This window comes from Bombina bombina, chromosome 7, assembly GCF_027579735.1.
Source record: "Bombina bombina isolate aBomBom1 chromosome 7, aBomBom1.pri, whole genome shotgun sequence".
Classification (NCBI taxonomy): domain Eukaryota; kingdom Metazoa; phylum Chordata; class Amphibia; order Anura; family Bombinatoridae; genus Bombina; species Bombina bombina.
The window spans coordinates 351,655,252-351,681,402 of NC_069505.1; the positions used below are offsets into that span (position 1 = coordinate 351,655,252).

Here is a 26,151-nt window from a genome sequence, read left to right on the forward strand (position 1 = left end):
ATTTACTTTACATTCATTTAAAAATACATCTTTCTACCACTAACATAATTTACTTATTTTTTAAAGTTATCCAGTTATAATATCCTGAAAAAATCCAAGTCTAAACATTCTGGGTATGTTTTAAACTAATATATATATATATATATCATTTATTTACTAGAGAGGCTTCGTGATGCTCTGGTGCACGAGATGTGTCATGCCGCCACCTGGCTTATCGATGGCATTGAAGGTGGGAACGGACAACCTTGGAGAAAGTACACCACCAAGGCAACCACAGCGCATCCAGAGTTGCCCCCTATTAATACCTACCATGAATATGAGATCTTCTATAAATACACCTATAAGTGCAGCGGTTGTACACAAAAGTGAGTATCATTTTGATGAATTCACAAGTTTTCTATTATGCACCTTTCTTACTAAAGCCTGGAGTACAAGTGGAGAGCAAACCCATTAAATCAATAGTGTTAATTATCCTTGCGCTCATGTTACAAGTTCAAAGTAAAAAGTTATTTCTCAAGCAAATTTCTCAGGTGCACTAACATCTGGAAGTCTAACAGCGTGGCCAGGCTAAATCCCTCTCCTCATAGACTTCTATGCAGTACGCTACAAAACCGCGTTCTAGTGTTTGCTTGAGTACTAACCCATTGAATGTTGTTCTTTCCTCCATCGTCAGATACCATCGCCATTCCAGGTCTCTCAAAAAGTATGTGTGTGGAGTTTGTGGGGCAAAGCTGATCCTGTGCAAGAACTGAATGAACACCTGGCAACAGTCTAATTATTGATTGAAATCTCTAGGACACGTCTCCTTATTCCTGGTCCCCAGTCTGGTAAGCTATAATACTTTTATTCAGCTGTGTGTGTGTTTTTTATATCTGAGTCTAATTGTCCTTAAAATAAAATATATATAGCAGATCCACTTGCCTCTAATCCGTTTGTCTCTCTTTTTTTTTCAGGGACCGAATGCTTCTAGCCTATATGGCCTTATGAAGAAAACACCCTTAAGGATTTATTTATCAAATAATAAATAAAAGTTACATCATTCATTTAAAAAATGTGTTATGTTTTTTTTGTATTTGCATCTTGCTTGTGTTTGATTGACAAAATAATTGATACATTTAAGAATGGTATACAAAAAATCAGTAAAGAACTGATGAAAGAGTACAAATGTAGCACTCATGAACGTTTAAAGAAAAAAATATGGGGGGGGCAGAGCCAACTAGAGACCAAGATGGTTGCATCGCATGGGAGCTCTGTGATACAAGTTATTTAACATGCCTTGCTGAAGCCTAAAACTCGCATAAAATATATACTGAGAAGGGGAAATAGTCTTCTGGAGGACTGGTACACTTTGAGGGATAGCTATTGAATCCGCAGACCTAAAGTAAAGTAAATTAGATGTCTATGTTGGAGGGGACCGCAATATGCAACAAGATGTCGCCATGGCCTACTGACTGCCTACGCACACAGCACGGTCATAACTAGTGGAGTTTCTGAGTATCCGACATTTGGGGATTCACCCCGTTGATATCCATGAGGAGCTGCGACTCACAATATTCCGATAACGCTACTATCAGATTGGAGAGGTAACACCTCACTTGCTGTTGGCCATCATGCTGCTTACCACGTTGGCAGAGGAGATCACGCAGCTGTTACAGGTGCATTCCATGAGGCTGGAGCTTTCAATGCTGGAGGCTTTTGGGAATGCTCATAAGGTAGAGGATCCACATATAACTCAAACAACTATAGCTGTGACATCTGATAAACCGGTGTCTTGTGAGCTGGATAACACTGGCCACGAGGCGACTTTTCAATGTAGGGAAGACCCTGATGGACATAACAGCCTGGCATCTATTGTACAGGAAGCCGCATGGTGCACTCACAAAGTAGATTCTGGGGCTCACTTTGCCCTGCATTCTGACCTGATCCTATTGCGGGGACATTATAATGGGGTGAGACCCACAGAATTACCGCTGCGAAACTCTAGCCTCATTCATCTTACCTGCCCCACTGAGGATCTGCTGTGTGGTCCCTATGTCGAATGGAGGTTGCTGGTGGGTTTTTCAGTTGTAATTGTGAGGCTGGGAGTGGGCTAGGTTGGCTATTTACGATGACACCAGAACAGACTTCTCGCGCCAAACCTATAGCTTTCATCTTGGTACACCGCTTTAATCTCAGTACTCTCAAATTTCTATTGGAACTGCTCTGTGGTTTTTTTTTTGCTTGGTTGGTGTGGGGTGGTTGTCTGCGGCCGGGGCAACAACCTGCACAATAATGGACACTGTGTTAACTAATGCTTAATGTTGGAGGTTACACTTTAACATTTGGGTTTAGTGCCAACTAATGTTTTGTTCCTAGCACTTCTTATACAAATCTGTTGAACTTTGTTTAGGTATTATTTTTTTTATTTTTTTTTTGGTAATGTTAGGTTTTTTTTAAAGGTTAGATTAGGTTTTTATTTAATTTTACAGGTAAGTTTTTTTTTTAATGTAGTTAGAATGTTTTTGTAAATCTTGGTGTATTTTAATTTGGGTTAAGTTAGGGGGTGTTAGGTTAGGGGGGTTAGATGTTAGTTTATTACTTGGTGATGTGGGGGTGGTTATTTAGGGGTTAATAGTTTATTTTGGTACTTTACGATGCAGGGTGTGGCGGTTTAGGGGTTAATAGTGTAGTGGTGACTTTACAGTGGGCTGTGTGACGGTTTAGGGGTTAATAGTGTAGTGGTGACTTTACGGTGGGCTGTGTGGCGGTTTAGGGGTTATTAGATTAAATGGGGATTCGGGTTAGCATGCAAGTAGGGTGTTTTTTTTTTTTTTTTTTTTACTTTTTTGCTCCATTGACTTCTATGGAGCAGTAGGTGATCGCGCTAGCGGTAAAGCATTTTCTCGAGTCGGGTTAGCACTAGAGCAATAATTTTTAACTTTCAACTTGTAATATCAGCGCAACCCGACGTGCGCAAAAGGTTTACCACTAGTGCAATTAGCACTCTAGAGAAAGCACTAGTTAGCGCTCCACTTGTAATCTAGCCCTTTATATTTTATTGTTTTGTGCTCCATTTATTAAGGGGAATGCAAACCTTGTCTGCCCAGCCTCACGGCAAGCAGGCAGCAATGCGCTGGACACATTTAAAATTGCCCAAGCCGATGCTTGTGCAATGTCGCCCCCTGCTTGCGCTGTGCACAAGAGGGAGCTGTCAATTATCTCAAATTAATTTGAAAAGGATGACTGCGATTTGCCACACTTTAGATGGTGGAGAGTTTAAGTACAGGTGATCTTAAGACCACTACTACTTAACTAGTGCTTCAGACTCGCTCACATGAGCTTCTCTCACAGCTATCCATCTATCATCTATCTATTATCTCTCTATCTATTATCTATCTATCTGACTTTAATTGTATGGTTATTTTCTCAAAATAAGCTTTTAATAACCTAATTATTGATAAATCTTTATTCTCTTCTCCCTATACCTACACAAAACATTACCATACTCTACACCTGACATAACACAACACAATTACTAAAGAGCACACACTAAATAGCTCTGCTTCTTAGCAAAGGGATCAAACTAAAAAAGGATCAAATACATAAGGATATTTGAGTTATTTCAGGAGTTATTCAGGGTTATTCAGGCTTATTCAGTAGTAAATAATACTTATATTTTTCTTATTGTTAAAGTGTTGCATAGTTTAAAATGTCTCAGATACAGTGCAATGGGTGTTTTGCACTTTTTAATCGTTCTACTTTTTGGAGATTTAGGGGCTGTCCTGTTTGTAAGCAGTTTTCCCTGTTAAGGGAGGAAATAGCTAAACTTCAAGCTAAGGTAAGTAACATACCTGTTACCAGTGACGTGCAGTAATAGGAGGCAGGGGAGGCGGCGCCTACCCTGTCCAATCAGAGAAGAAAGATTTCAAATAATGTTTATTAAAAAAAAACATAAATATATTTTTTTTGTCTTTTTTTTTTTGGGACACCCCCACCCCCAAGGGTATACCCCCCCCACCCCCGGCGATCACCCACATGATGTCATCATCTTTATTTTGATATTTGCTACTGCGCATGCGCTGCTGAATTAAATTCAGCATTCATGTTGCGCAATTAGGAGGCAGTGAGCCGATCCGCTGCTCTCCATAAATTGCGCAACATCATCTGAATATAATTCCACTTTAGCGCCACCCAGTGGTGTTTTGCCGGGCCCCCATACAAGCTCTAATGGAGGCGGTTCTCAAAACCGCCTCCATGATGGAGCTAGCTCACTCAGCCTATCAGGATCAGCGCTGCCGGGGAGGCAAGCCTACTGGGTGACGTCACGCTGACACAGACTTCAGGCGGCAAGAAGAACTGCTTCAGGCGGGGAGCTGCTGAGAGTAGTCAGTGTGCGGCGTGCCTGCCCTGCCCTGCCCTGTGCTCATGTGCTGAATTAATTTCATACTATAGTGCAGTTAGTGGTCTACTGGTCTGTGCAGTGTGCGGTCAAGTGAAGTGCCTGTGGAGTCAGACTTGGTCGACCAGGGACTCAGGAGACAGTCGCTGGACTATTACATAGATTTGCATCTCCCTGCTCCCCCTCCTCCTCCCTCCCCAGTGCGGTGCCTAGTCTCATCATGCTAAGTAGTGCTTATTCTTAATGCATGATAACACTTCTGGGTGTCGGCAGCTGGCAGCCTGGGCTATTACATTTGCAGCTCCCTGCTCCCCCTCCTCCTCCCTCCCGAGTGCGGTGCTTAGTCTAAGTCTCATCATGCTATGTATGTAAGTAATGCTTAGTGCATGATAACACTTCTGGATGTCGGCAGCTGGCAGCCTGGGCTATTACATTTGCAGCTCCCTGCTCCCCCTCCTCCTCCCTCCCCAGTGCGGTGCCTAGTCTCATCATCATGCTATGTAAGTAGTGCTTAGTGCATGATAACACTTCTGGATGTCGGCAGCTGGGCTATTACAGTAGCAGCTCCCTGCTCCCCCTCCTCCTCCTCCCTCCCCAGTGCGGTACTTATTCTCACGCTTCAACAGCTTAGTCTACAACTAACAGTGAAGTGAACAAGGTAAGAGGGTCTGTTTATCTTCATTGCTCCAAGCCTCCAGTCCAGCCCACAGCTTACAGCAGGACAAAGGTATTTCTTTTAACCTCTTTGCTCCTGTAGGTTTGGGTTTTAACATTTGTTATGCAATATGCTGAGTACTTCTCTCTTCTACTTTCTAACTCTCCCCAGCCATTTATCTGCCTTAAAAATTTTTTATATATATATATATATATATATATATATATATAAATAAAAATAAATATATATATATATATATATATAAATAAAAATAAATATATATATATATATATAAATATATATATATATATATATATAAATAAAAATAAATATATATATATAAATATATATATTTATTTATATATATATATATATATATATTTATTTTTATATATATATATATATATATATATATAAATAAAAAAATAAATATATATATATATATATATATATATATATATATATATATATATATATATATATATATACTGTATGCAACACATATACATGTTAAAAGAAAGATATACAAATAAAGACAGGTGATAGCTTTGAGGGTGGTGTACAGTATCTAATTAGCTTTGTAATGAGAATATATATAGACAAGACAAAGCTCTTATTTATTATTCACAAATTATACTATTTATGCTAAAATAATTTACTAGTTCTCGTCTAACACTTTTGAATATGTGCTTGACAAATAAAACTCAGTGACAAAAATTTAATTATATATATATATATATATATATATATATATATATATATATATATATATATATATATCATGTTTGTCTGTCTGTGTGTGTGTGTATTTATGCATCTGTGCATTTGTGCATGTCTAACTATGTGTATGTGTTTGTGAGTAACTCTGTGTTCGTGTATATGTTTGTGTATGTTGTGCCTGTGTATGTGTGTAACTCTGTGTCTGTGTACATGTTTGTGTCTAACTCTGTGTTTATGTATATGTTTGTGTATGTGTGTAACTCTGTGTCTGTGAGTGTGCCTGTGTATGTGTGTTACTGTGTCTGTGTGTGCCTATGTATGTGTGTAACTATGTGTCTGTGTTTTAATGTTTGTGTATGTGTGTGCCTGTGTCTGTCTATGTTTGTGTATGTGTGTGTCTGTGCATGTATGTAACTCTGTGTCTGTGTATATGTTTGTTTATGTATTTCTGTATGTCTGTGTATCTTTGTGTCTGTGTATATGTTTGTGTATGTATTTCTGTATAACTCTGTGTATATGTTTGTGTATGTGTGCGTGTGTGTGTGTATTTGTGTAACTGTGTCTGTGTATATGCTTGTGTATGTGTGTAACTCTGTGTATGTGTGTAACTCTGTGTCTGTGTATATGTTTGCGTATGTGTGCCTGTGTATGTGTGTAAATCTGTGTCTGTGTATATGTTTGTGTATGTGTGCCTGTGTCTGTGTATATGTTTGTGTATGTGTGCCTGTGTAGCTGCACTCTGTATGCAAGATTGCTGGTTATATCTGTACCTTATGTATTAATAAATGTGGCATTACTGGCTTTCTACAAGGTAGCATTGGCTATATAAACTTTGGAAATGCATTGAAAAAAAAGTCATATTATTGCCTAAAACCTGGGGTGGTAGCAGCAGAATTTTTAGTGCCTAGGGCAGCACAAAACCTAAATACGCCACTGGGTTGTTGTCTGCTAATCATTATTGCCTGAATTGTGTTTGCTTATTTGTTTGTTTATTTTTTGTCTGTGCCATGACTGTCTAAGCAGAGTATCTAGCAATAAAGTTAAAAACTCTTACTGCTCAACTCTAGGGAGTTGAAAGGTCAAAGGTTGCAACCTTCTGTGGGGGGTGGGGTTTGCAGAGTCAAGAGTAAAAAAACAAGTGAAAATTTAGCAAGGAGCAGACAGAAGTACTGTATATCAGGATCAGTAACATCCACATGCTTATCTGTTTATCTCCTGTAAAGACAGAGCAAGTAACCCCTTACTGTCTTCTCTTTTATGAACTGCAGTACACTACAAGTGTTTGTTTTACTAGTAATCAATTCATTGTTGTGATTTTTTGGCAAAAAAGTTTAATGTGTGTGATATATATATATATATATATATATATATATATATATATACATATATATATATATATGCACGCACACAGATAGACATACATATGCACATACACGCAGAAACTGTAACTTAGAAAATGTATTTGTAAGAGGCTGAGCTGTTCTGAGGTGCACAGATATTAAGGCAGTATGGGGTCCACATATTTGTTTCTCGGGCTTATCATAAGTGCCTCACCAGCCTCCGACCTCACTGCACGTCGATCCTTAGAAACATACTGTATAAACAAACAGCAGTCTCCTGTAGATTTGAGTCGCCGCCCTTCTACTTCCTCAGTTCCTCAACTCTGTACCATGTGATCGCTGCAGTCACGTGACTGCTGTGATGTCAGAATCTCCTTTAGAGGGATGGAAACTAGCTGCTACCCGCTGTTTATACAGAAAGCAGCCATGTGACTTTGTTCCCTGACAGGAAGAAGTGCAGTTGTAGTGAAGCTCAACTCAGCCTCAACTAAACAAATAGGTAACTCTTAATTACACTAGATGTGTGCACTGTGTAGTGCAGAAGTTTAATGGCAGCACTTAAAATCATTTATTCTGTTTTTTTATGCATTCCCTATGTGTTTAAGAAAGTAAACAATCTGTTTATGCAAATAATATAAACAGTATGTTCACATAAGTTATAGTAATTTTTTTCATCCAGTTTACCTATTTTTTTTTTTAAAAGAAGTTATGTCTATGTATCTACTTATAACTGGCTGTCTTCTAGATTTCTCTCTCTGTGTATCTGTCTATACCTCCCTCTGCATCTGTCTGTCTAAATATATCGATCTCTCTGCTTATATCTCTCTGTATCTGACTGACATATCTATATATATATATCCCTCTGCATCTGTCTATCTCTCCTCTGTATCTGTCTAATATGTCTGTCCAGATATTAGAGTGGGTATCTATTACAGGAATCAATCTGGCTACGAAAATATCAGAAGAGAACATGCAGCTGCTTACTTCTGCATTTGGATCCTCACAAATGATCCAAATGCACATACCTAATAATAAAAAAAAAATAATAAAAAATAAATAAAAAATAAATATATATATATATATATATATATATATATATATAATATATATATATATATATATATATACCTGTATCAGTCTATAACTATCTTATTATATACCTATAACCAGGGCTCGACAAACCCAGGAGCCTGGGAGCCACTGGCTCCTATAATTTTACCCCTGGCTCCTAATTTTTTTGGGTTATTCTCCATATATCTATTTACAAATACCACTGTCTGTCTCCTAAAAGTGTGCCTGGCTCCTAAATATTTTTACTGGCTCCTACATTTTAAACAGATTTGTCGACCCTGCCTATAACTACTGTATCTGTATCATACTTATGTTTGTTTATCTATAATCTCAGTATCTGTTTCTGTCCATCTGTCATTATCATCTCTATCTACTTCTCTCTTTCTTTATCTATGTATCTCTTTACCTCTCTCCTAACTCTTTTCTCTATCTATCTATCTATCTATCTATCTATCTATCTATCTATCTGTCTCTAGTTTCTCTCATCTATTTGTATAACTACAGAGCTTCACGAATCATATATTTTATTATTTTACAAATATCTCTATGTTAAACCTGCCTGTCTTTTATGAAATGTAGCTGGATCCTCAGTGTTTGGCTGTATCTTATTTGATATAAACTTGGTTTTCCCAAATTAATTTATGGATGGTAGGGCAGATTCAAATATATCCAAATTGCCAAAAGAAAATAAAGACCATTACCAGCACAAAACTATTTAGTAAGCCATCAAACATACCACTGTATACAATGTGTGCACGTTTAGCAACCTATAAACGCAATATAGACATATATTGATTTGAAATATCCCATTTCTAATTTGAGCCACAAAGTCCTCAGTCACTGTGAGAATTAGAGATCAGTGTGTTTTCTGTGCATTCTACACCTGTAAAACCATTGATGTGTGAATCTTACCTGCAAAAAAATACTTTTAAGCACATTGTACATATTTAAAAGTAGTGATTTTTATTTATCAAATATAAACTTCACACGCTGCTCCTTCTTCCTCAACCATATGTGAGGGTGGTACAGCCTGAGCTGGTCTCATGTATGACGCTTGCCATGGTTAAAGTGCACATGTTCTATACCGGTGACATAAGAAGTCATGCCGTGATAATGTAAAGTACATGACCGGGGGTTTACTGTCCCTTTAAATACTCTATATCAAGTTCATAATAGTTTGAGTATGTAATCCTTAAAGATATTTCCACAGCAAAAATAATTAAAGTCTTTTCAGACCAAAGATATTGCCATAGCAGGAGTAATAATAGTCCTTTCAGACTAAGTCACTGGATATTACATTGCCCATTAAGATCCTTACAGCTGTCATAGAAACAAATAATCCGGCGAACACATAAATCAGCCCAACTGCATCCTTAAATTAAAATCAAACTTTGATTGCATGGATGTTCTTATAAATTATATTCAAATTTCCTCGACTTCAGCGTGGGACTCTGAGCTGTGTTGTGCTGACTCTTAAATAACTCAACGGCATGAGCACAATGTTATCTATATGGCCCATATGAATTAGTAGTCTCCTGATGTAAAAAACAAATAAAAAAGCATGCGATAAGAGACTGCCTGTAGTGGCTTAGAAACATGCAGAAATGTAGAGGTTTAATGTTATAAAGTTTATTAATATAACAATGTTGGTTGTGCAAAGCTGGAGAATGGGCGTGTAAAGGTGTTGTCTATCTTTTTTAAACAATAGCATTTTTAGTATTGAATGTCCTTTTAAATAAAAAGTGGCGGGTGTGGGGTGTTAGAAGAAAAACAACACTGTAAAGTGCCTTTACATTTCGGTCTATGGGGAACTGTGTGTTCCCTGTAAATATATATATTTACAGGGAACACACAATACATGAGTTAATCAGATCGAAATATGGCCGCCTAACTCCCCCCACCGTTACGTATCTACCTTCTCTTTCAAAGCATCCGCCATTCAGAATGCAATCCTTGGTCAGATTTTTCAAACTCGTTCACAGAGTTTTGCGCATGCGCGATTGTATAAGAACCAAAAAAGCGAAACTTTATTTTGCACAATTGTTTCTGCTGGATTCTATTTGTAACAGTACCTTATTACGATAATAAGAGGTAATTGTCACCGGCATTGAAAGGTTAAGTCCGATTTCTGACTGCGATCTGAATTGTTAACAAATGCTCATGCGCAATGATGTATGATGAGCGTCATCAATACTACATGAACGAGCCTGAAATGGCATAGAGATGGGGAAGAAGGATAAGGGGGAGGAGTTGGGCGGCCATATTTCGAGCAGAATAACGCATATATCGTGAATGATTACTAGGACAAGGAAATAGGTAATACAGAAGGGATTCAAAAATATGGGATCCTGTTGTGTCGAGTGTTGACTGTCCCTTTCATGTTGATTTTTTTTTTCTTTTTATTTATGTAATGGAACTGATCAAATAAACAAAGCACTAAATAATAAATAAAACTATATGCTCCTATTTTCATGTGTAAGGAGTCTGGACAAAGACATTCATTTTATTACAACTTAAAAAAAGAAGAAATGTATAAAAGTGTATTTATTTTTTAAAAAGATAGATAACTCCTTTACTACGTATTCCCAAGCTTTGCACACCAACATCTTTATATTAATATACTTTATAACCTTTAAACCTCTAAATTTCTGACCGTGGAGTTATTTATGAAGCAGCACTAACTGGCTAAAATGCAAGTTTGTCAATAGATAAAGAGGCCGTCTGCAGAGGTAATCACAGAGGTAAAAATTATATTAATATAACAGTGTTGGTTATGTAAAAATCGGGAATGGGTAATAAAGGGATAATCTATCTTTTTAAACAATACAATTTCAGGTAGATTGTCCCCTTTAAAGTTAAGTATATAATGATTTCAAAATTGATAGTGTACTCGTAAACTAGGACTAGTAGCATTTTGCGATTATTTTAATTTGGACTACAACTACCATAATGCAACAGGCAGTTCAATATCCTGATATAGAACATGGCAGCAGAGCAAATTGTTACTATATCCATAATATAGCAATCGGCTGTTAGTTACACAATCAAGATTCTGTTACATGGAAACACCATGTAACAAGCTTCCATTTATGCCATTATCTTTCAACATAGCAAACAGTTTGTTATGAAATATCTGACAAATTTATAGAAGTGGCATAACGACTTAGCAGTTTACTGCTGGAGTTTGACAGGGGTATCCTACAGTTACAGTTCCTCTCACTATATATATTGTGTGTTAGTTTGAAATGCATAACCTGTTTACTTTTAGTAATTGACTTTCTTTTCTATTGCTTATTTTGGTATTCAGAGCATTTAATGTGTTCCTTATGGATGCCACCTTAAAATTGTTGTCGTTAAACCCAGAAGACCAGGGTACACAAAGATGTCGACTTGGACCCAAAGCAATGTCTCTTATTGGTGCAAAGATAGGATCCCCTGTCTTAATCATTTTACCAAGTTGCTACTGCTTGTGCACAGTTTGGCCAAGAAAAGATTTGTGTGAAGGATTTTTGCAGATTGATGTTATGTGTTCTACAGTACTAAAATCTTTGGAGTCATTTAGTGAAAAAACCTTAAGTTTGAACCAGTTAAAATGCTTAAACGTTGTTAGATTAAGGAAGATTACAGTAAAGGTAGTTTTAAAAAACTTAAAAATGAAACAAATTACCAGTGGAACAACACTCCACGAGATTGTGAGAGACATGCTAAGGAATGTCTATGTGTTATCTCAGTTTGTTGTATCTGTTAAAGAAGATTCACCAGTTGCAAATGTGGAGGTACTTGATACTGATCAGTTATTAGAAGAGGCTGGGCTTGTTACAGCAAAAACAAACATATGTATAAAGGAGGTTATTACGCTTGAGTGGTACAATCATGTATTTCAGTCTGTCCCTGGATATCAGATTGCTGGAATGGATGATGTATGTGACTTACTGAAAGAAATCATTCATTTACCCATGCGTTATCCAAAGACAATATCCAAATTAGGTCTTGCTTGTCCCAAAGGATTACTGTTGGTTGGACCTCCTGGTGTTGGGAAGACTCTGTTGGTAAAAGCTGTTGCAAGAGATGTTGGGGCATATCTGATTAGCATCAGTGGTCCTTCCATTTATGGTTCAAGACCTGGAGAAAGTGAAGAGAGTTTACGGACAGTCTTTGAAAAAGCAAGAGACATCTGTGCTGAAGGTCCATGTGTTCTTTTTATTGATGAAATTGACTCTTTGTGTCCTAAACGTGGGAATTCAAATAATGCTCCTGAAAACAGAATTGTTGCTCAGCTTTTGACACTTATGGATGGTATTCACAGTGATAACAAAATGGTTATAGTCGCTGCAACAAATCGACCAGATGCCTTAGATTCAGCACTAAGAAGACCTGGCAGATTTGACAGAGAGGTAAATATTGATACCTTAAGAAGACATATTTTATTTAGAGCACAAAATGACACTACAATATTTTACATATACTCTTAAGGAGGCCAATGCTTTTGAAGCATGTACAATATAAGGGCAACCACTCTAAATAAAGTATAACAAATTCCACCCACTTTATTGTACCACAACTGTAGAGTTTTGTGTGAGTAATGGACCTTCTGTTTTTTGATAAAGATCAGATATAAGGAAAATTAAAATTGTGCTGCACCGTTTTATTTTGAAAGCTAGTGTGTCTTATTTGGAGGGATTGTCCTCATTTTACAGTACATTGCAGTTCCAGTAGAAGCACCTTAAGAACTTTTACCTGCATTAAATGTATATATATGTTTGTACATGTTTGCCAGCAATCTTACCTTAAAGGAATAGAAAGGTCAAAAATGAAATATACCCAGATATACCCTAATTTGAGGATAACCCCTTCTTGTTTTGACTATAGAGTTTAGAAAAAAACAATATGCAATATATGTGGGTTTCTCAGTGAAAATTTCCTTTAGTAGGGCTTAAATATGGGCAGCATCTAAAAATTATAAAATGGCTAAACACATGGATTAAGGGGGTTAAAATATATTTGTATAAGGGGTTAAAATATATTTGTTGTATGAAATCCTAACTATATGTGTTTATTCAGATTGTGATTGGAACCCCAACACTCAAACAGAGAAGAGCTATCCTTGAAGTCTTGACTTCAAATTTGCCCATTAGTGCAGATGTGGATGTGAACAGTTTGGCGGACATGACTGTGGGGTATGTAGGAGCTGATCTTACAGCCCTCTGTAGAGAAGCAGCCATGCAAGCTGTGCTTCAAACGTGTGTGGTAAGACATTACATAATAAATTAATTTTGTCAGAGTTAGTGATGCATTAAGTCTCATATGTCTTTCACATAACTGTTTGGACCTGCCTATAGGGTGATCGGGGAAAGTAATAATAGATGTATTCATGATCAGTACTAGATTAGATGACATGGGCTTGTCAACCATATGTCCATTGATTTCAGATCAGTCCAATTGCGACCTCAGATCAAACCTGAATGCTTGCAGCCCTATATTGGACCCTAGATTAAACCCAGTCAGTTTGGTGTCTAGTTTTTTACTTTTTTAAAAATATAATTTATATCTTTATTTAAGTGTATATAGCAGGTGCAAAAATCCAAGAAAATCAGTAAATCATACAATAATCGTATGCTTAAAAAGCACAATTACCCGTCCACTTTCATAAGATCAATCAGAGATAAAACTTTATAAAAGTAGTAATCATCATAATAAGTGGGACATAAGAGCTTAAAGGGATATGAAACTCACAATTTTTTTTCTTTCATGATTCAGATAAAGCATGCAATTTTAAGTAACTTTCTTATTTACTCCTATTATCATTTTTTCTTTGTATCTTTATTTGAAAAGCAGGAATGTAAGCTTAGGAGCTGGCCAAATTTTGGTTTAGCACCTGGTTAGCGCTTGATTGGTTGCTAAATTTAGCCATAAATAATAAATATTCAGTGTAAAACATTATGAATTAGATAGCATCACTCTTTCTCATGAAATCATACCACTGTGTCCATATTAATATATTCATGTCAATAGTACCTAAGGAGTTGTGCACATATTCTTCAAGTTTCCTTATATTTTTTTTCTAATATAATCAAATATATTTAAGACCAGTCCAGCTTGGTGTTTTCTCTTAATAACCAGGCTCTCGCTAGGGCTAATTTGCAGGTTAAGAGGATTGTGATAAGAGACTTTAGTTATTATTATTATTATTACCATTTATTTGTATAGCGCTGCCAAATTCCGTAGCGCTGGGTACAATGATAGGGGTATACAATGACAAAGATTTGTGATACAATACAAAACGTAACAAGACTAAACAAATCTAGCACAGGAGGAAGTTCCTGTTTTATTTTTGTGGTGGAGTATAGCTATCTTGGGATCGAAGTGCAACCTATGACCAAGGGAGGAGCACACAACAAACACCTGTCTCTATAGGGGTACAATACTAGGGCATTCCCACCAAACGTGAAGGGGGGCACCATCAGAATTACTTTTTCTCCAACACTGATCAGATTTATCAGGATATATTCTGTGTATCATCTGAGAGACCACTTGCCATTTGACCAGTAGTTTGTAGTTTGCAGTTTACAGTCAGTTAATACTGGAAATCTGAAATCCTATTTATAAGCAAAAATCAACACAATGTTTGTTTTATTACTGATAGCAAAGGGTTACTAAAAACAAGGTTTATCTTTACTTAAAGGGACACTGAACCCAAATTCTTTCTTTTGTGATTCAATAGAGCATGACATTTTAATCAACTTTTTAATTTACTCCTATTATCAATTTTTCTTCGTTCTCTTGCTATATTTATTTGAAAAAGAAGGTGTCAAAGCAATTTTTTGGTTCAGACCTCTGGACAGCACTTGTTTATTGGTGGGTGAATTTATCCACCAATCGGCAAAAACAACCCAGGTTGTTCACCAAAAACTGGCCGGCATCTAAACGTACATTCTTGCTTTTCAAATAAAGAATGAAGAAAATGTGATAATAGGAGTAAATTAGAAAGTTGCTTAAAATTGCATGCTCTGTCTGAATCACAAAATAATTTTTTTTTGGTTCAGTGTCCCTTTAAACTGTGTAAGCACATACAAAGGTTCATAAATAAGATTTGACAGCTGTCCCATTTCAAAGGGACAGTAAATGATTTGTGATTTTAAACAACTTTCCAATTTACTCCTATTATTATTAAATTTGCTTTGTTCTTTTGATATCCTTTGTTAAGAGTAAAACTAGGTCGGTTGATAGGAGCTCATCAGCGTGCACATGTCTTTATCAGTCTATATATAACACTGCTATAAACAGTGCTGCAAACACTGCTGCTAGAGGTCTAGAGACATGCACACCCTCCTGAACTCACCTAGGGTTACTCTTTAATAAAGGATACCAAGAGAACAAAGAAAAACTGATAACAGAAGTACACTGGAAAAATGTTTAAAATTTCATGCCCTTATTTAAGTGTTTTCATTTTGATTTTACGGTCCCTTTAACATTACTGAATGACCATCCATCAAGAGAATAGGGAAATTGGTGCCATGACTAGACCAATGGCTGTTCAGCTTCTGTAAGTCTATATCTGTGACTAGATCAGATACGTAGCTGTGAATCCCTTGTCTGGTATATGCCACATCATATCAGGCTCAATTACACATATATTATTGGAAAATAAAACTTTCAAAGCACTGGATTGTCCCGTTAAATACCGAACTGCAGGAAGCCCTAGCTATTACGTTTAAGAGATAAAATGTTTACATCTCCTTCACTTGACTGGATCTTAAAACCAGATTTAGAGAGATATGAATTATAATTGAACCCAGACATTGACTCTGGGTAAGGGGACATGAAACCCAAACATTTTATTTCAAGATTCATTTAGAGCAAGCAATTGTAACACGTTTACAATTTTGCTTCTGTTATCTAAATAGCTTCATTCTCTTGGTATCCTTTGTTGTAAAAGCATACCTAGGTAGGCTCAGGAGCAGCAATGCACTACTGGGAACTAGCTGCTGATTGGTGACTGCACATGTATGTATTCAGCTAGCTCCCATGTGCACTGCTGTTTCTTCAAGAAAGGAAATCAAGAAAATTAACCAAATTAGATAATAGAAGTACATTGGGACTTGTTTGCTCTGATTCGTAAAAGAAACATTTTGGGTTTTATGTCCCTTTTAAAAAAGAAGGCAGGCCTTCATATGACGCCATTTTATATGTGGCGCATTGTTATTATAAATGTTCTTTTCTGTCATAGGGTCCAATTGTCTGATCTCCTCTGGTCAGGACAAATTCTCAATGTCCTTTATAGGATTCTCAAAGGGCAATTGTTACATTGAGATCTGTGTATTTGAGTTGTACACCCAACATGCCTGTATGCAGAGGAGAGACATGCATTACAATAGAGAGCTCAAAAGGAAATGCAAGTGCAAAATGAAATTGAAAGTTCAATATAAAAATCGTACACATTTAAAATAATAGTAATAGTACGCAATCAAATTCTAAAGAAAAATGCACTGCAAAATTTAATTAATACAGTAAAATTTCATTTAGACTATGCTGAGAAAAATAATGAATGTACACAGTAAAAATCATATTTAATGTCACAATATAACGATAAAATCATACCAAAAAATAAAAAAATGTAAAGTGTAGTTTTATTTCTCTATTATTATGTGTCTCATTGTAACTGCAATGGGCTCACAATATGAAATTGTATTTAGTATTTTTAGGTTACCATTTAGGCAGGCCATATGAATGTATAGGTGGGTAGAAAAAAAAAGTTCTGCTATAGCATGAGGAAGTATTGGTTTCAAGACCTTCTTACTACAGGCTAGATTACGAGTGGGGCACAATTTAGCTCTCCCGCTTTAGCGTAAACTGTGCTAGACTGCTTTTTGCTGTGTGTGTTGGTTTGTGCTCGTATTATAATTTGAAAGTAAAAAGGTTTTGCTTGAGCAAAAAACCCAGATGCACGCTAACAAAATATTGCAACCCTGTTAACATATTCTCCCATAAACTTCAATAGAAAACAAAAAAAATCACCTAAAACCCAATCTTGCCCGCTAACCCAACCGCGTTTATTCCTATGTGTTGAACCTGACATGAATTATGAATATTTCACATTCCAATGTTCTTCACTTACAGGATAATGTACTTTTTATTGTAAATGCATATTTAGTGTGTGTATATGTTATATATATATATATATATATATATATATATATATATATATATATATATATATATATATATCTGTATATCTATTCCTATAGGTATCAATATGTATTTTACATAACCAGTATTAGATATACATTAAAATATATATTTAATATATATATATATATATATATATATATATATATATATATATATATATATATATATATATATATATATATATATATATATATATAGAGGCTTCGATTTAGTGCACTCTCACTGGCCAACCCAGACACAGACCAGGGTGCTTAACGGACTGAACAATCTGAATAGGAATAAGCACTCACTGGATTTCAAAACAACAAATATTTATTTGGCAGTGACATTTCGGGGCATTCACCCTTCCTCAGACAACCCAAAATGTGAAACAAGCAAAGTTAAATAATGACTCAAACCCCTCCCTCATCAAATTTCAGCCAATCAAAATACATCCAAAGCAATCAATAGGGGATGTATGTTAAACAAAAACAATTACATTTCTGTATAATATCAATAAAGTGTATACTTTTACAAAGCACATGTGTGATATAACCATATATAGTGTATTGTATTAAGGTGTCAGTGACAGTGAAGTGGATGGCTGTGGAATATCCAACAGATAGTGCAAAATACATCTGCCTTCTTGTAATACATTCTGTACTCAAAACATAAGGAATTTACTGGACTTGTTGTTACCAAGAAAAGTAGCTTATTAATACCGCATGTAAACTGCTTAGAGACATTTACTCACTTAGCTGAAAGGCAACTTACTGTGCATCAAAAGCATATAAAACTTCATAGGGGATGGATACTCCGCCATTAGTTATCACGCTGGCCACCGCATGGTCGGGGGGGCGTGTCAGCATCCGGGTTAGCATCTTGACACGCTACTGAAAATCCGAGCCCTAAGCGTTGTTATGCGTTGCCATAGCAACCTATCATGATCGCTTGCTTAATAAAGCAGAATTAACACTCCTCAATAGAGGTTTGACATTTGTCCCTACACAGAGACCAGACGAATTTGATATGTGGTTGGACATCCAAAGTTTAAAAGAAATCTTAAGCTTAAAGATCATTTCAAAATGACAGAACAGCAAGAAATGGGGACCATCTTTAGAAACAAGAGCACATTTGACCCCCAACATACGGCTGCCAGTATACAAACCTACACAGATTGGTTTACAGGATGCTGCAACAATGCCGAAAGAATTATTCAGACACAACATCTCCAAAGAGGAACGTGTGGCAATTGAAAGTCTGGCCCGTGACCCCAACATTGTGATCCGCAATGCGGACAAAGGTGGGGCCATTGTAGTCCTGAATTATAAGGATTACAAAGAAGAAATACTCTCACAACTAAATGATGACCAGGTATACCTACCTCTCAAAAAGGATCCTACCAAGCTCTTTCAAGAACGAATTGACAATCTACTGCTTGAAGGGGTAGTGGAAGGTTGGGTCAGTAAAGATACATATGATTGGTTGAGGGTGGCATATCCGATTTGCCCTATTCTTTATACCCTGCCCAAAGTGCACAAGAGCCTGGAGAAACCCCCTGGGCGCCCGATCGTGTCTGCAAGGGGTTCCTTGTTGAGCCCTCTGGCAAAGTGGATTGATTCATTCCTCCAACCACTGGTGAGACACATGAAATCATACGTTAAAGATTCGAGTGACGTATTGGGTCATCTCTCGCAGGTTCAAGATCTATCTACAGATGACTACCTGGTGTCTATGGATGTCACAAGCCTATATACCATCATCCCTCATCAAGATGGAATGAGGGCAGTCACAAAGGCTCTCTCTAGATATCCCTGTCGGAGCTAGCATACCTATTATCAAGATCCTCGAAATATGTTTGACTTTAAACTTCTTCAGGTTTGAATTGAAATACTTCCAACAAATCACGGGGACCGCATGGGGTCAAATATGGCCCCATCCTATGCGAACTTATTCATGGAGGATTATGAATCTAACATCATGAAGGTCTATGAGATTCCTGAAATTATCAAATACATGAGATACATCGACGATGTGCTACTGGTGTGGAGAGGTACAGAAGAGCATCTACAGAGGTGGATACAAGACCTCAATGATCTACCACATCCGGTGAAGTTTAAGATGGTGGCCAGCAAAGAAGCCATTGACTTCTTAGACCTGAGAATACTTAAGGAGAATGGGCAATTAGAAACCACCATGTACCATAAACCTACAGACAGGAACTCCCTATTGTTGGCAAGTAGTAGCCACCCAAGATCTCTCATCAGAGCCATCCATTGGCACAACTCTACCGAGTAGTGAGGAACAACTCTATAAGGAACAATGGCGAAAGACAGCTAGAAGAAATGTCAACAAATTTCTCCAGAGGGGATACTCCTATACAACCATTCAAAAAGCCCATAAAATAGCCAAGGATACAGAAAGGAGCACCCTACTGAAAACAGGAGGAAGGAAACCTGTTGAAAAACGGATGACTTGTACTATGACATATTCACCTAATATTGGGATTGTAGCACAATCAGTGAAGGAACATTGGGATCTACTAACCACAGACCAACAATTACCTTTCAAAGAATTCTCCCCACCAAGAATGGGATATAAAAGAGGGCGTAACCTCCAAGATATGTTGATGATCACAGATCCAAGACATGCCTACATCAAGGAAACCTGGCTAAAATCGAAGAAACAGGGATGCTTTAAGTGCCTTGGATGCACAACGTGCAACTCGATGATCCAGAGCAAAACCTTCCATCATCCGCACACAAATCAGAGTTTTAAGATCCAACACCATCTAACCTGCTCTACCCCATTCGTAGTCTACCTGTTGAATTGCACATGTGGGATGTATTACGTCGGTAAGACGGATGATGACATTAAGAAGAGGATGGCTAACCATCGGAGTGCCATCAGGATTGCACTTAAAGATGGTACATCGGAACAACCGGTGGCACGCCATTTTTTACAGAGGAACCATACTGTGAAGGACTTGCGCTTCATACTTATTGATCATGTACCACCTTTGATACGGGGAGGCAACAGAAAGAAGAAACTCCTACAAATTGAGGCCAAGTGGATCATAAACTTGGAACAGTACATCCAGGAGGATTGAACACAAATGTGGACTGGCATTGTTTCCTGTAGTACCTCTTCTAGGGACATAACTGGAGGATGTCTATAAACATCCCATTTGCTAATGAGAGTCCATGTACCTACCTACTAGAGATCATTTGTAATACCATACTCTGGGAGACACGAAGTTCCATTCTCAGGTAGGACTTTAACGATACATTACCATACTGTCAGGCTTTTAAAATTAGTGTACCCAGTTAGTTAATCTGGCCTTGAGTTGATTTAGATATATGTGGTGTCCTGGATATCTCACTAGTCTATAGGCTCAGACCCCTATTAAGAAATTACAGAAATTACAGGATTTAGAGCATCCCCAATACACTCTATGAATGTCCATTTTGACATAATTTTAGACCCAGTCATTATGCCGAGAGTAAGTCAGTATGTCTAGAACAGGACCTTTTTGATCCAACAGTTAACTTATATTTAGCCTGTGTAACATTTTAATACACGACTCACAATTTAGACTCGTGTTAGAGTTTGTTTGAATAATTGATGGCTACAGATCCCTCAATATTTGATCCCCTTTAAGATTTGATTACACCCAGTATTGTCTTAGAGATCTTCTTTGAGCATATTATACACCAGTGAGCTTTAATGCCCATAACCGCTGTTACTTTTATCACTGGATAATCCCAATGCGTTAGTTTATAATTAACCACATATCTAGTTGCCACATCAGCATGTTTTTGATAAGTGAACACTATTCGATCTATTATGACACTAGCTATGTCTATATGTGACATTGTTTGTTGGGTTGCCATGGTGACCTAGTACAGACTACGTAGCAAAGCCTCGGTCTGGTGTGGTTGATGACGCCATGATAGGTTGCTATGGCAACGCATAACACGCTTAGGGCTCGGATTTTCAGTAGCGTGTCAAGATGCTAACCCGGATGCTGACACGCCCCCTCCGACCATGCGGTGGCAGCGTGATAACTAATGGCGGAGTATCCATCCCTATGAAGTTTTATATGCTTTGATGCACAGTAAGTTGCCTTTCAGCTAAGTGAGTAAATGTCTCTAAGCAGTTTACATGCGGTATTAATAAGCTACTTTTCTTGGTAACAACAAGTCCAGTAAACTCCTTATGTTTTGAGTACAGAATGTATTACAAGAAGGCAGATGTATTTTGCACTATCTGTTGGCATATTCCACAGCCATCCACTTCACTGTCACTGACACCTTAATACAATACACTATATATGGTTATATCACACATGTGCTTTGTAAAAGTATACACTTTATTGATATTATACAGAAATGTAATTGTTTTTGTTTAACATACATCCCCTATTGATTGCTTTGGATGTATTTTGATTGGCTGAAATTTGATGAGGGAGGGGTTTGAGTCATTATTTAACTTTGCTTGTTTCACATTTTGGGTTGTCTGAGGAAGGGGTGAATGCCCCGAAACGTCACTGCCAAATAAATATTTGTTGTTTTGAAATCCAGTGAGTGCTTATTCCTATTCAGATTATATATATATATATATATTATATATATATATAATCCTGTAGTGAAATACCAGCACTCACTGTTACTTAAGGCAAAGTCGTGGTGCTCTCAGAATTATGTAGAATGTCCAGGGAGAGCACTCGCCGTGAATAAAATATTTATTAGTGAAGTTAACGTTTTCGGGGAACAACCCCCGTCCTCAGACTCCTGTGAAAAAGTCTAAGAATCTTACACAAATATCCAACATAGGCTTAAAAGGGAAGCCAAAGCTCTAAAGGAATAAACCCTCATCTAAATAATGCTTCTAATTAAGAATCCTTCATGAGGTCTTCTGACGTAACTGACTGGTTTTATGGGATATACTCTGTGAAACACTACCATAAATCTTTCTACACAAACTGCTAGTACTTTCTAATGGCACTGGCCTTCATTGTGCATGTACAATGCCCTCAGTACCGGCAGTGTGACATAAAAACTTGTGTTGGAATATGGCAGCAGATGGGGAAGGGATTATGTCAATGAATATGACTGAATTAAGGTTTTAGAACAATATCTTGCCTATGTTAATCTTGTTTCACATATTAAAGGAATTACAAATTCAAATTACTGCAGTGTAGGTCATTTAAATGTTATATTATTATTTACACAACCAATGTTTTACAAACATCACTACATAGCCTCTGAATTTGAATCATGTGTTTACATTTGTATTGCAGGATGATCAGGATAATATAATCAAAGGAACTCATTTTTATGAAGCTTTTAAAAAAATCTGCCCTACATCTGTCCGGAGTTCTATTGGGCAAGTGGAATTAAAACCCATTTATTGGGATCAAATTGGTGGCCTTGAGGACATCAAACTACAATTACAACAGGTACAATATTGATAGTAGAAGGCTTTAAATTTAAACATACAGTAATTTTATGGGCTAAACATTACTAAATCCAGAAAGATTTAAAAAAACAAAACAAAAAAACCCAAGAGGAAAGAAAAGAATAAATTCAGATGCATCAAGAGATTTAGAATGTACATGACATCATTTTATTGCTTGTGGAGATCAGGTTTTAGAAGGCTGTCATCTTTCTTTTAAAGTAGAATTTACAAATACAGGTAAATTATTCTGAAATCCAAACGTTTTCATTAATAGTGTTTAAGAAATAAAATGATTAAAAAATAAAATTTTCCCACCAGAAAGTCATAAAAGATTGTTTGTGTTCTTAGATGCAAATGATAGTCTGTATTTATTTAAAACAACGGTCACCTTTCTGATTACAGTACTGTGTTATCTTTCTGATGGTAATACATATACAAAAGTATTAAAAAGGATATAAAGCTACATTGTGAGTATAAGGTGTATTAGAAAAATGACATAAGTTATTGTCGTCTACACTTGGCTCCATCCCCTCTCCCATTTTACAGATGCAAATATACAAATATTCTAAAAGCCAGACCTTTTCCCAAGCAGTTTGGAAAAAGGGTTTTGTACCTGTATGTTCAAGCACTTTGATCAGATGTTCTGGTATATAACCTGTTTTAAGGCACTTGGGTAAGGAGACCATTTTTTAGATAATTACTAGGGCACCTTTTATCCACCTTTTATTACTAGGTCACCTTTTATTTTACCACCATATTTTTGCTTCAATATCTTTTTAGAGCATCGAGTGGCCAATGAAATATCCAGATGCCTTTATCAGAATGGGTTTGTCCCTGCCAAAAGTGAGTGCTTCTTTATGGACCCCCAGGATGTGCAAAAACCATGCTGGTGAAAGCTGTAGCTACAAGCTGCCATTGCTCATTCTTATCAGTTAGTGGTGCTGATCTGTTTTCACCATATGTGGGGGATTCCGAAAAGACTCTAGCACAGGTGACATTTTTTTTAATTTGTATTTCTGTCATAAGTGGTTCTAAATTTTCTTCTGCTAACTAAATATTATATCTAGGGTTGCATGTTATGCAGATTCCACATGATGAGTTTTCAATAATAATAATAATAATAAGCTGCTGTGAACTCAGTTGAAATACAATGCCTGTGTTTCTTATGCTAAACACTGATAAGGGGGGTGAATCAGACTACTCCAGACAGCATGGCTATGTAACTAATTTTGCTTATTTTTGAAAATTATTTTAAAATACTTGCCAGCAATTTTTAATCATTTTTTTTATACAAACTTGTTTTACTTAATTAGCCCTTTTAGAATATGCACAGATCTCAACATGTTTTATGGCACTTTAAACTAGTTCCTCATGAGAAATACATTGCATTGTTGTCCTTAAAGGGATAGAAAGGACAAAATTGACTGCATTTCAGTTTTAAAAAGAATGTATACAATTTTTTTTAGTAAAAGTTATTAGTGTTTTTCAGCAGCATACGCACATATGCTGTGAGTGTCTTGTGCACCAATATTCAAACACCACATCTCAGAGTCAGCAGTGGTTTGTATGACACAAATTATGTTAATTATCCTTTTAAAAAGGGGACAGATTAAAAAAAAAAAAAAAAAAATACTAAAGGTACACATTTCTCAGATATTCACTAGATGTTTCTTCAGGGATGGCAAACAGGCGGTCCCTGGGCCAAATGCGGCCCTATGCACAAGTTTTTTTGGCCCCAGGCAAAAAGTAGAATTAAGAATGTGTGCCACAGTTTTTTTATGGCCCAGGAAAAAGAGGCGCTAAATAGATGTGCTTTGGGGACTTCTGGTTAGTGGGCAAACTCAAATGAGCCCTCTAAAGGGGAGAAAAGCAGATAGAGGGTACTCTTGCAACATTACTTAAATCTGTCCCTGTGGAATTTTTAGGAAATATATTATATGTGTTTTCCATATCCACAAATTTTATATGTGATCTTTAAGCCTTTTAAATTATTGGACTGCGGCCCCATGTGTTAGGAGGTTGGCCCTTGCTGTGCTATATCATAACTTCCTAATTAAAACATATGCTTTTTACTCAAGGTCTTAGGTGTGTGGCAGAATGTACTGTGGCAACTATAGGAAATCAAACAACAGTCTTATGTTTAGAGGCTAAAAGAGTTCTCTTGGAAGATCTGACTTTTGTGCTACATTTATTTTGCTTTTGCCATTTTTTATATCTGTCGTTTCATCTGGGCCAGTTACTCAGGTAAAATAATAGTAGCTCCATGTTAGACATCTCTAATTGTTATAATTTCTCTCATTTTAATGTTTTTAATGTTGGAATACGACATATAATCTTGTGTTTGGTGACACAGGTTTTCAGACAAGCAAGGGCAAGCACTCCAGCCATTGTATTCCTGGATGAAATTGATGCTATCCTGGGTTCTCGGTCAGAATCCAGTACAGGTGCTGGGGTCCAGGAGAGAGTTCTGTCTGTACTTTTGAATGAGCTGGATGGTGTGGGAATAAAAATAACAGAACGCAGAGGAAATCATGTGCAGCTTGAAGGTCATAAAAATGATTATAATGAAAAGGTAAATTATCCTAATTTTAGCTTTATATGTAATATAATATTGAGAAACTAGCATCACACTTTGTAGAAATGTCCAATACTTTTTTTTCCAGAACTGTGAATACTTTAACATTTCCTCTGTTTTTTTGTTTTTATTTCCAGTTTGAATTTCAGGAGGTTGTGAATAAATCTGTGATGGTTGTGGCTGCAACAAACAGGCCTGATAGTTTAGATGATGCATTGTTGAGACCTGGAAGGCTGGATAAGCTTCTCTACATACCTCCGCCAGATGAAAAGGTTAGGAATGGGGTTACAGAAGGTATAGACGGGAATGATATTGCAGCCACAGAACAATAAATTAAACAACCTGAGGTGGTCATTTTCTTTAGTATTGAGTACTGACACCACAAAGCAAATAATCAACTCCCTTGTAATTTTTTGACTTGACTACTACAATAACCTACTCACTGGCCTTCCTTTCTCTCGCCTCTCCCCCCCTTCATTCCATCTTAAGTGATCTGCCAGGCTAATCCACCTATCTGGTCGCTCTGTATCTGCTGCACCTCTCTGCAAGTCCCTTCACTGGCTCCCCATTTACAGCAGAATTTAAATTCAAAATTCTCACCCTGACCTACAAAGCCCTTTCCAACGCCACTCCCCACTACCTATTCTCACTAATATACTTCAGCCTTCTCCCTAAGATCTAACAATGACCTGATACTTGCATCTCAGATGATCACCTCTTTGCATACTAGAGTGCAGGACTCGTGTGCGGCACCTACTCTCTGGAAAGCTCTCCCTCACGCTGT

The 26,151-nt window shown here is 36.9% G+C and overlaps 1 protein-coding gene across 1 annotated transcript in view; it reads left to right on the forward strand.

Annotated features, from left to right (window-relative positions):
* Positions 1 to 7,478: 7,478 nt before the first annotated feature.
* LOC128636367 (ribosome biogenesis protein SPATA5L1-like) overlaps positions 7,479 to 26,151 on the forward strand; it is a 38,862-nt gene continuing 20,189 nt past the window's right edge. Inside the window, 8 exon segments of the mRNA XM_053689394.1 lie at positions 7,479 to 7,592; positions 11,472 to 12,558; positions 13,226 to 13,411; positions 22,635 to 22,793; positions 23,573 to 23,638; positions 23,640 to 23,783; positions 25,146 to 25,364; positions 25,505 to 25,639. Of these exon segments, the coding sequence (XP_053545369.1) occupies positions 11,491 to 12,558; positions 13,226 to 13,411; positions 22,635 to 22,793; positions 23,573 to 23,638; positions 23,640 to 23,783; positions 25,146 to 25,364; positions 25,505 to 25,639 (1,977 nt within the window). The 5' untranslated portion in view covers positions 7,479 to 7,592; positions 11,472 to 11,490.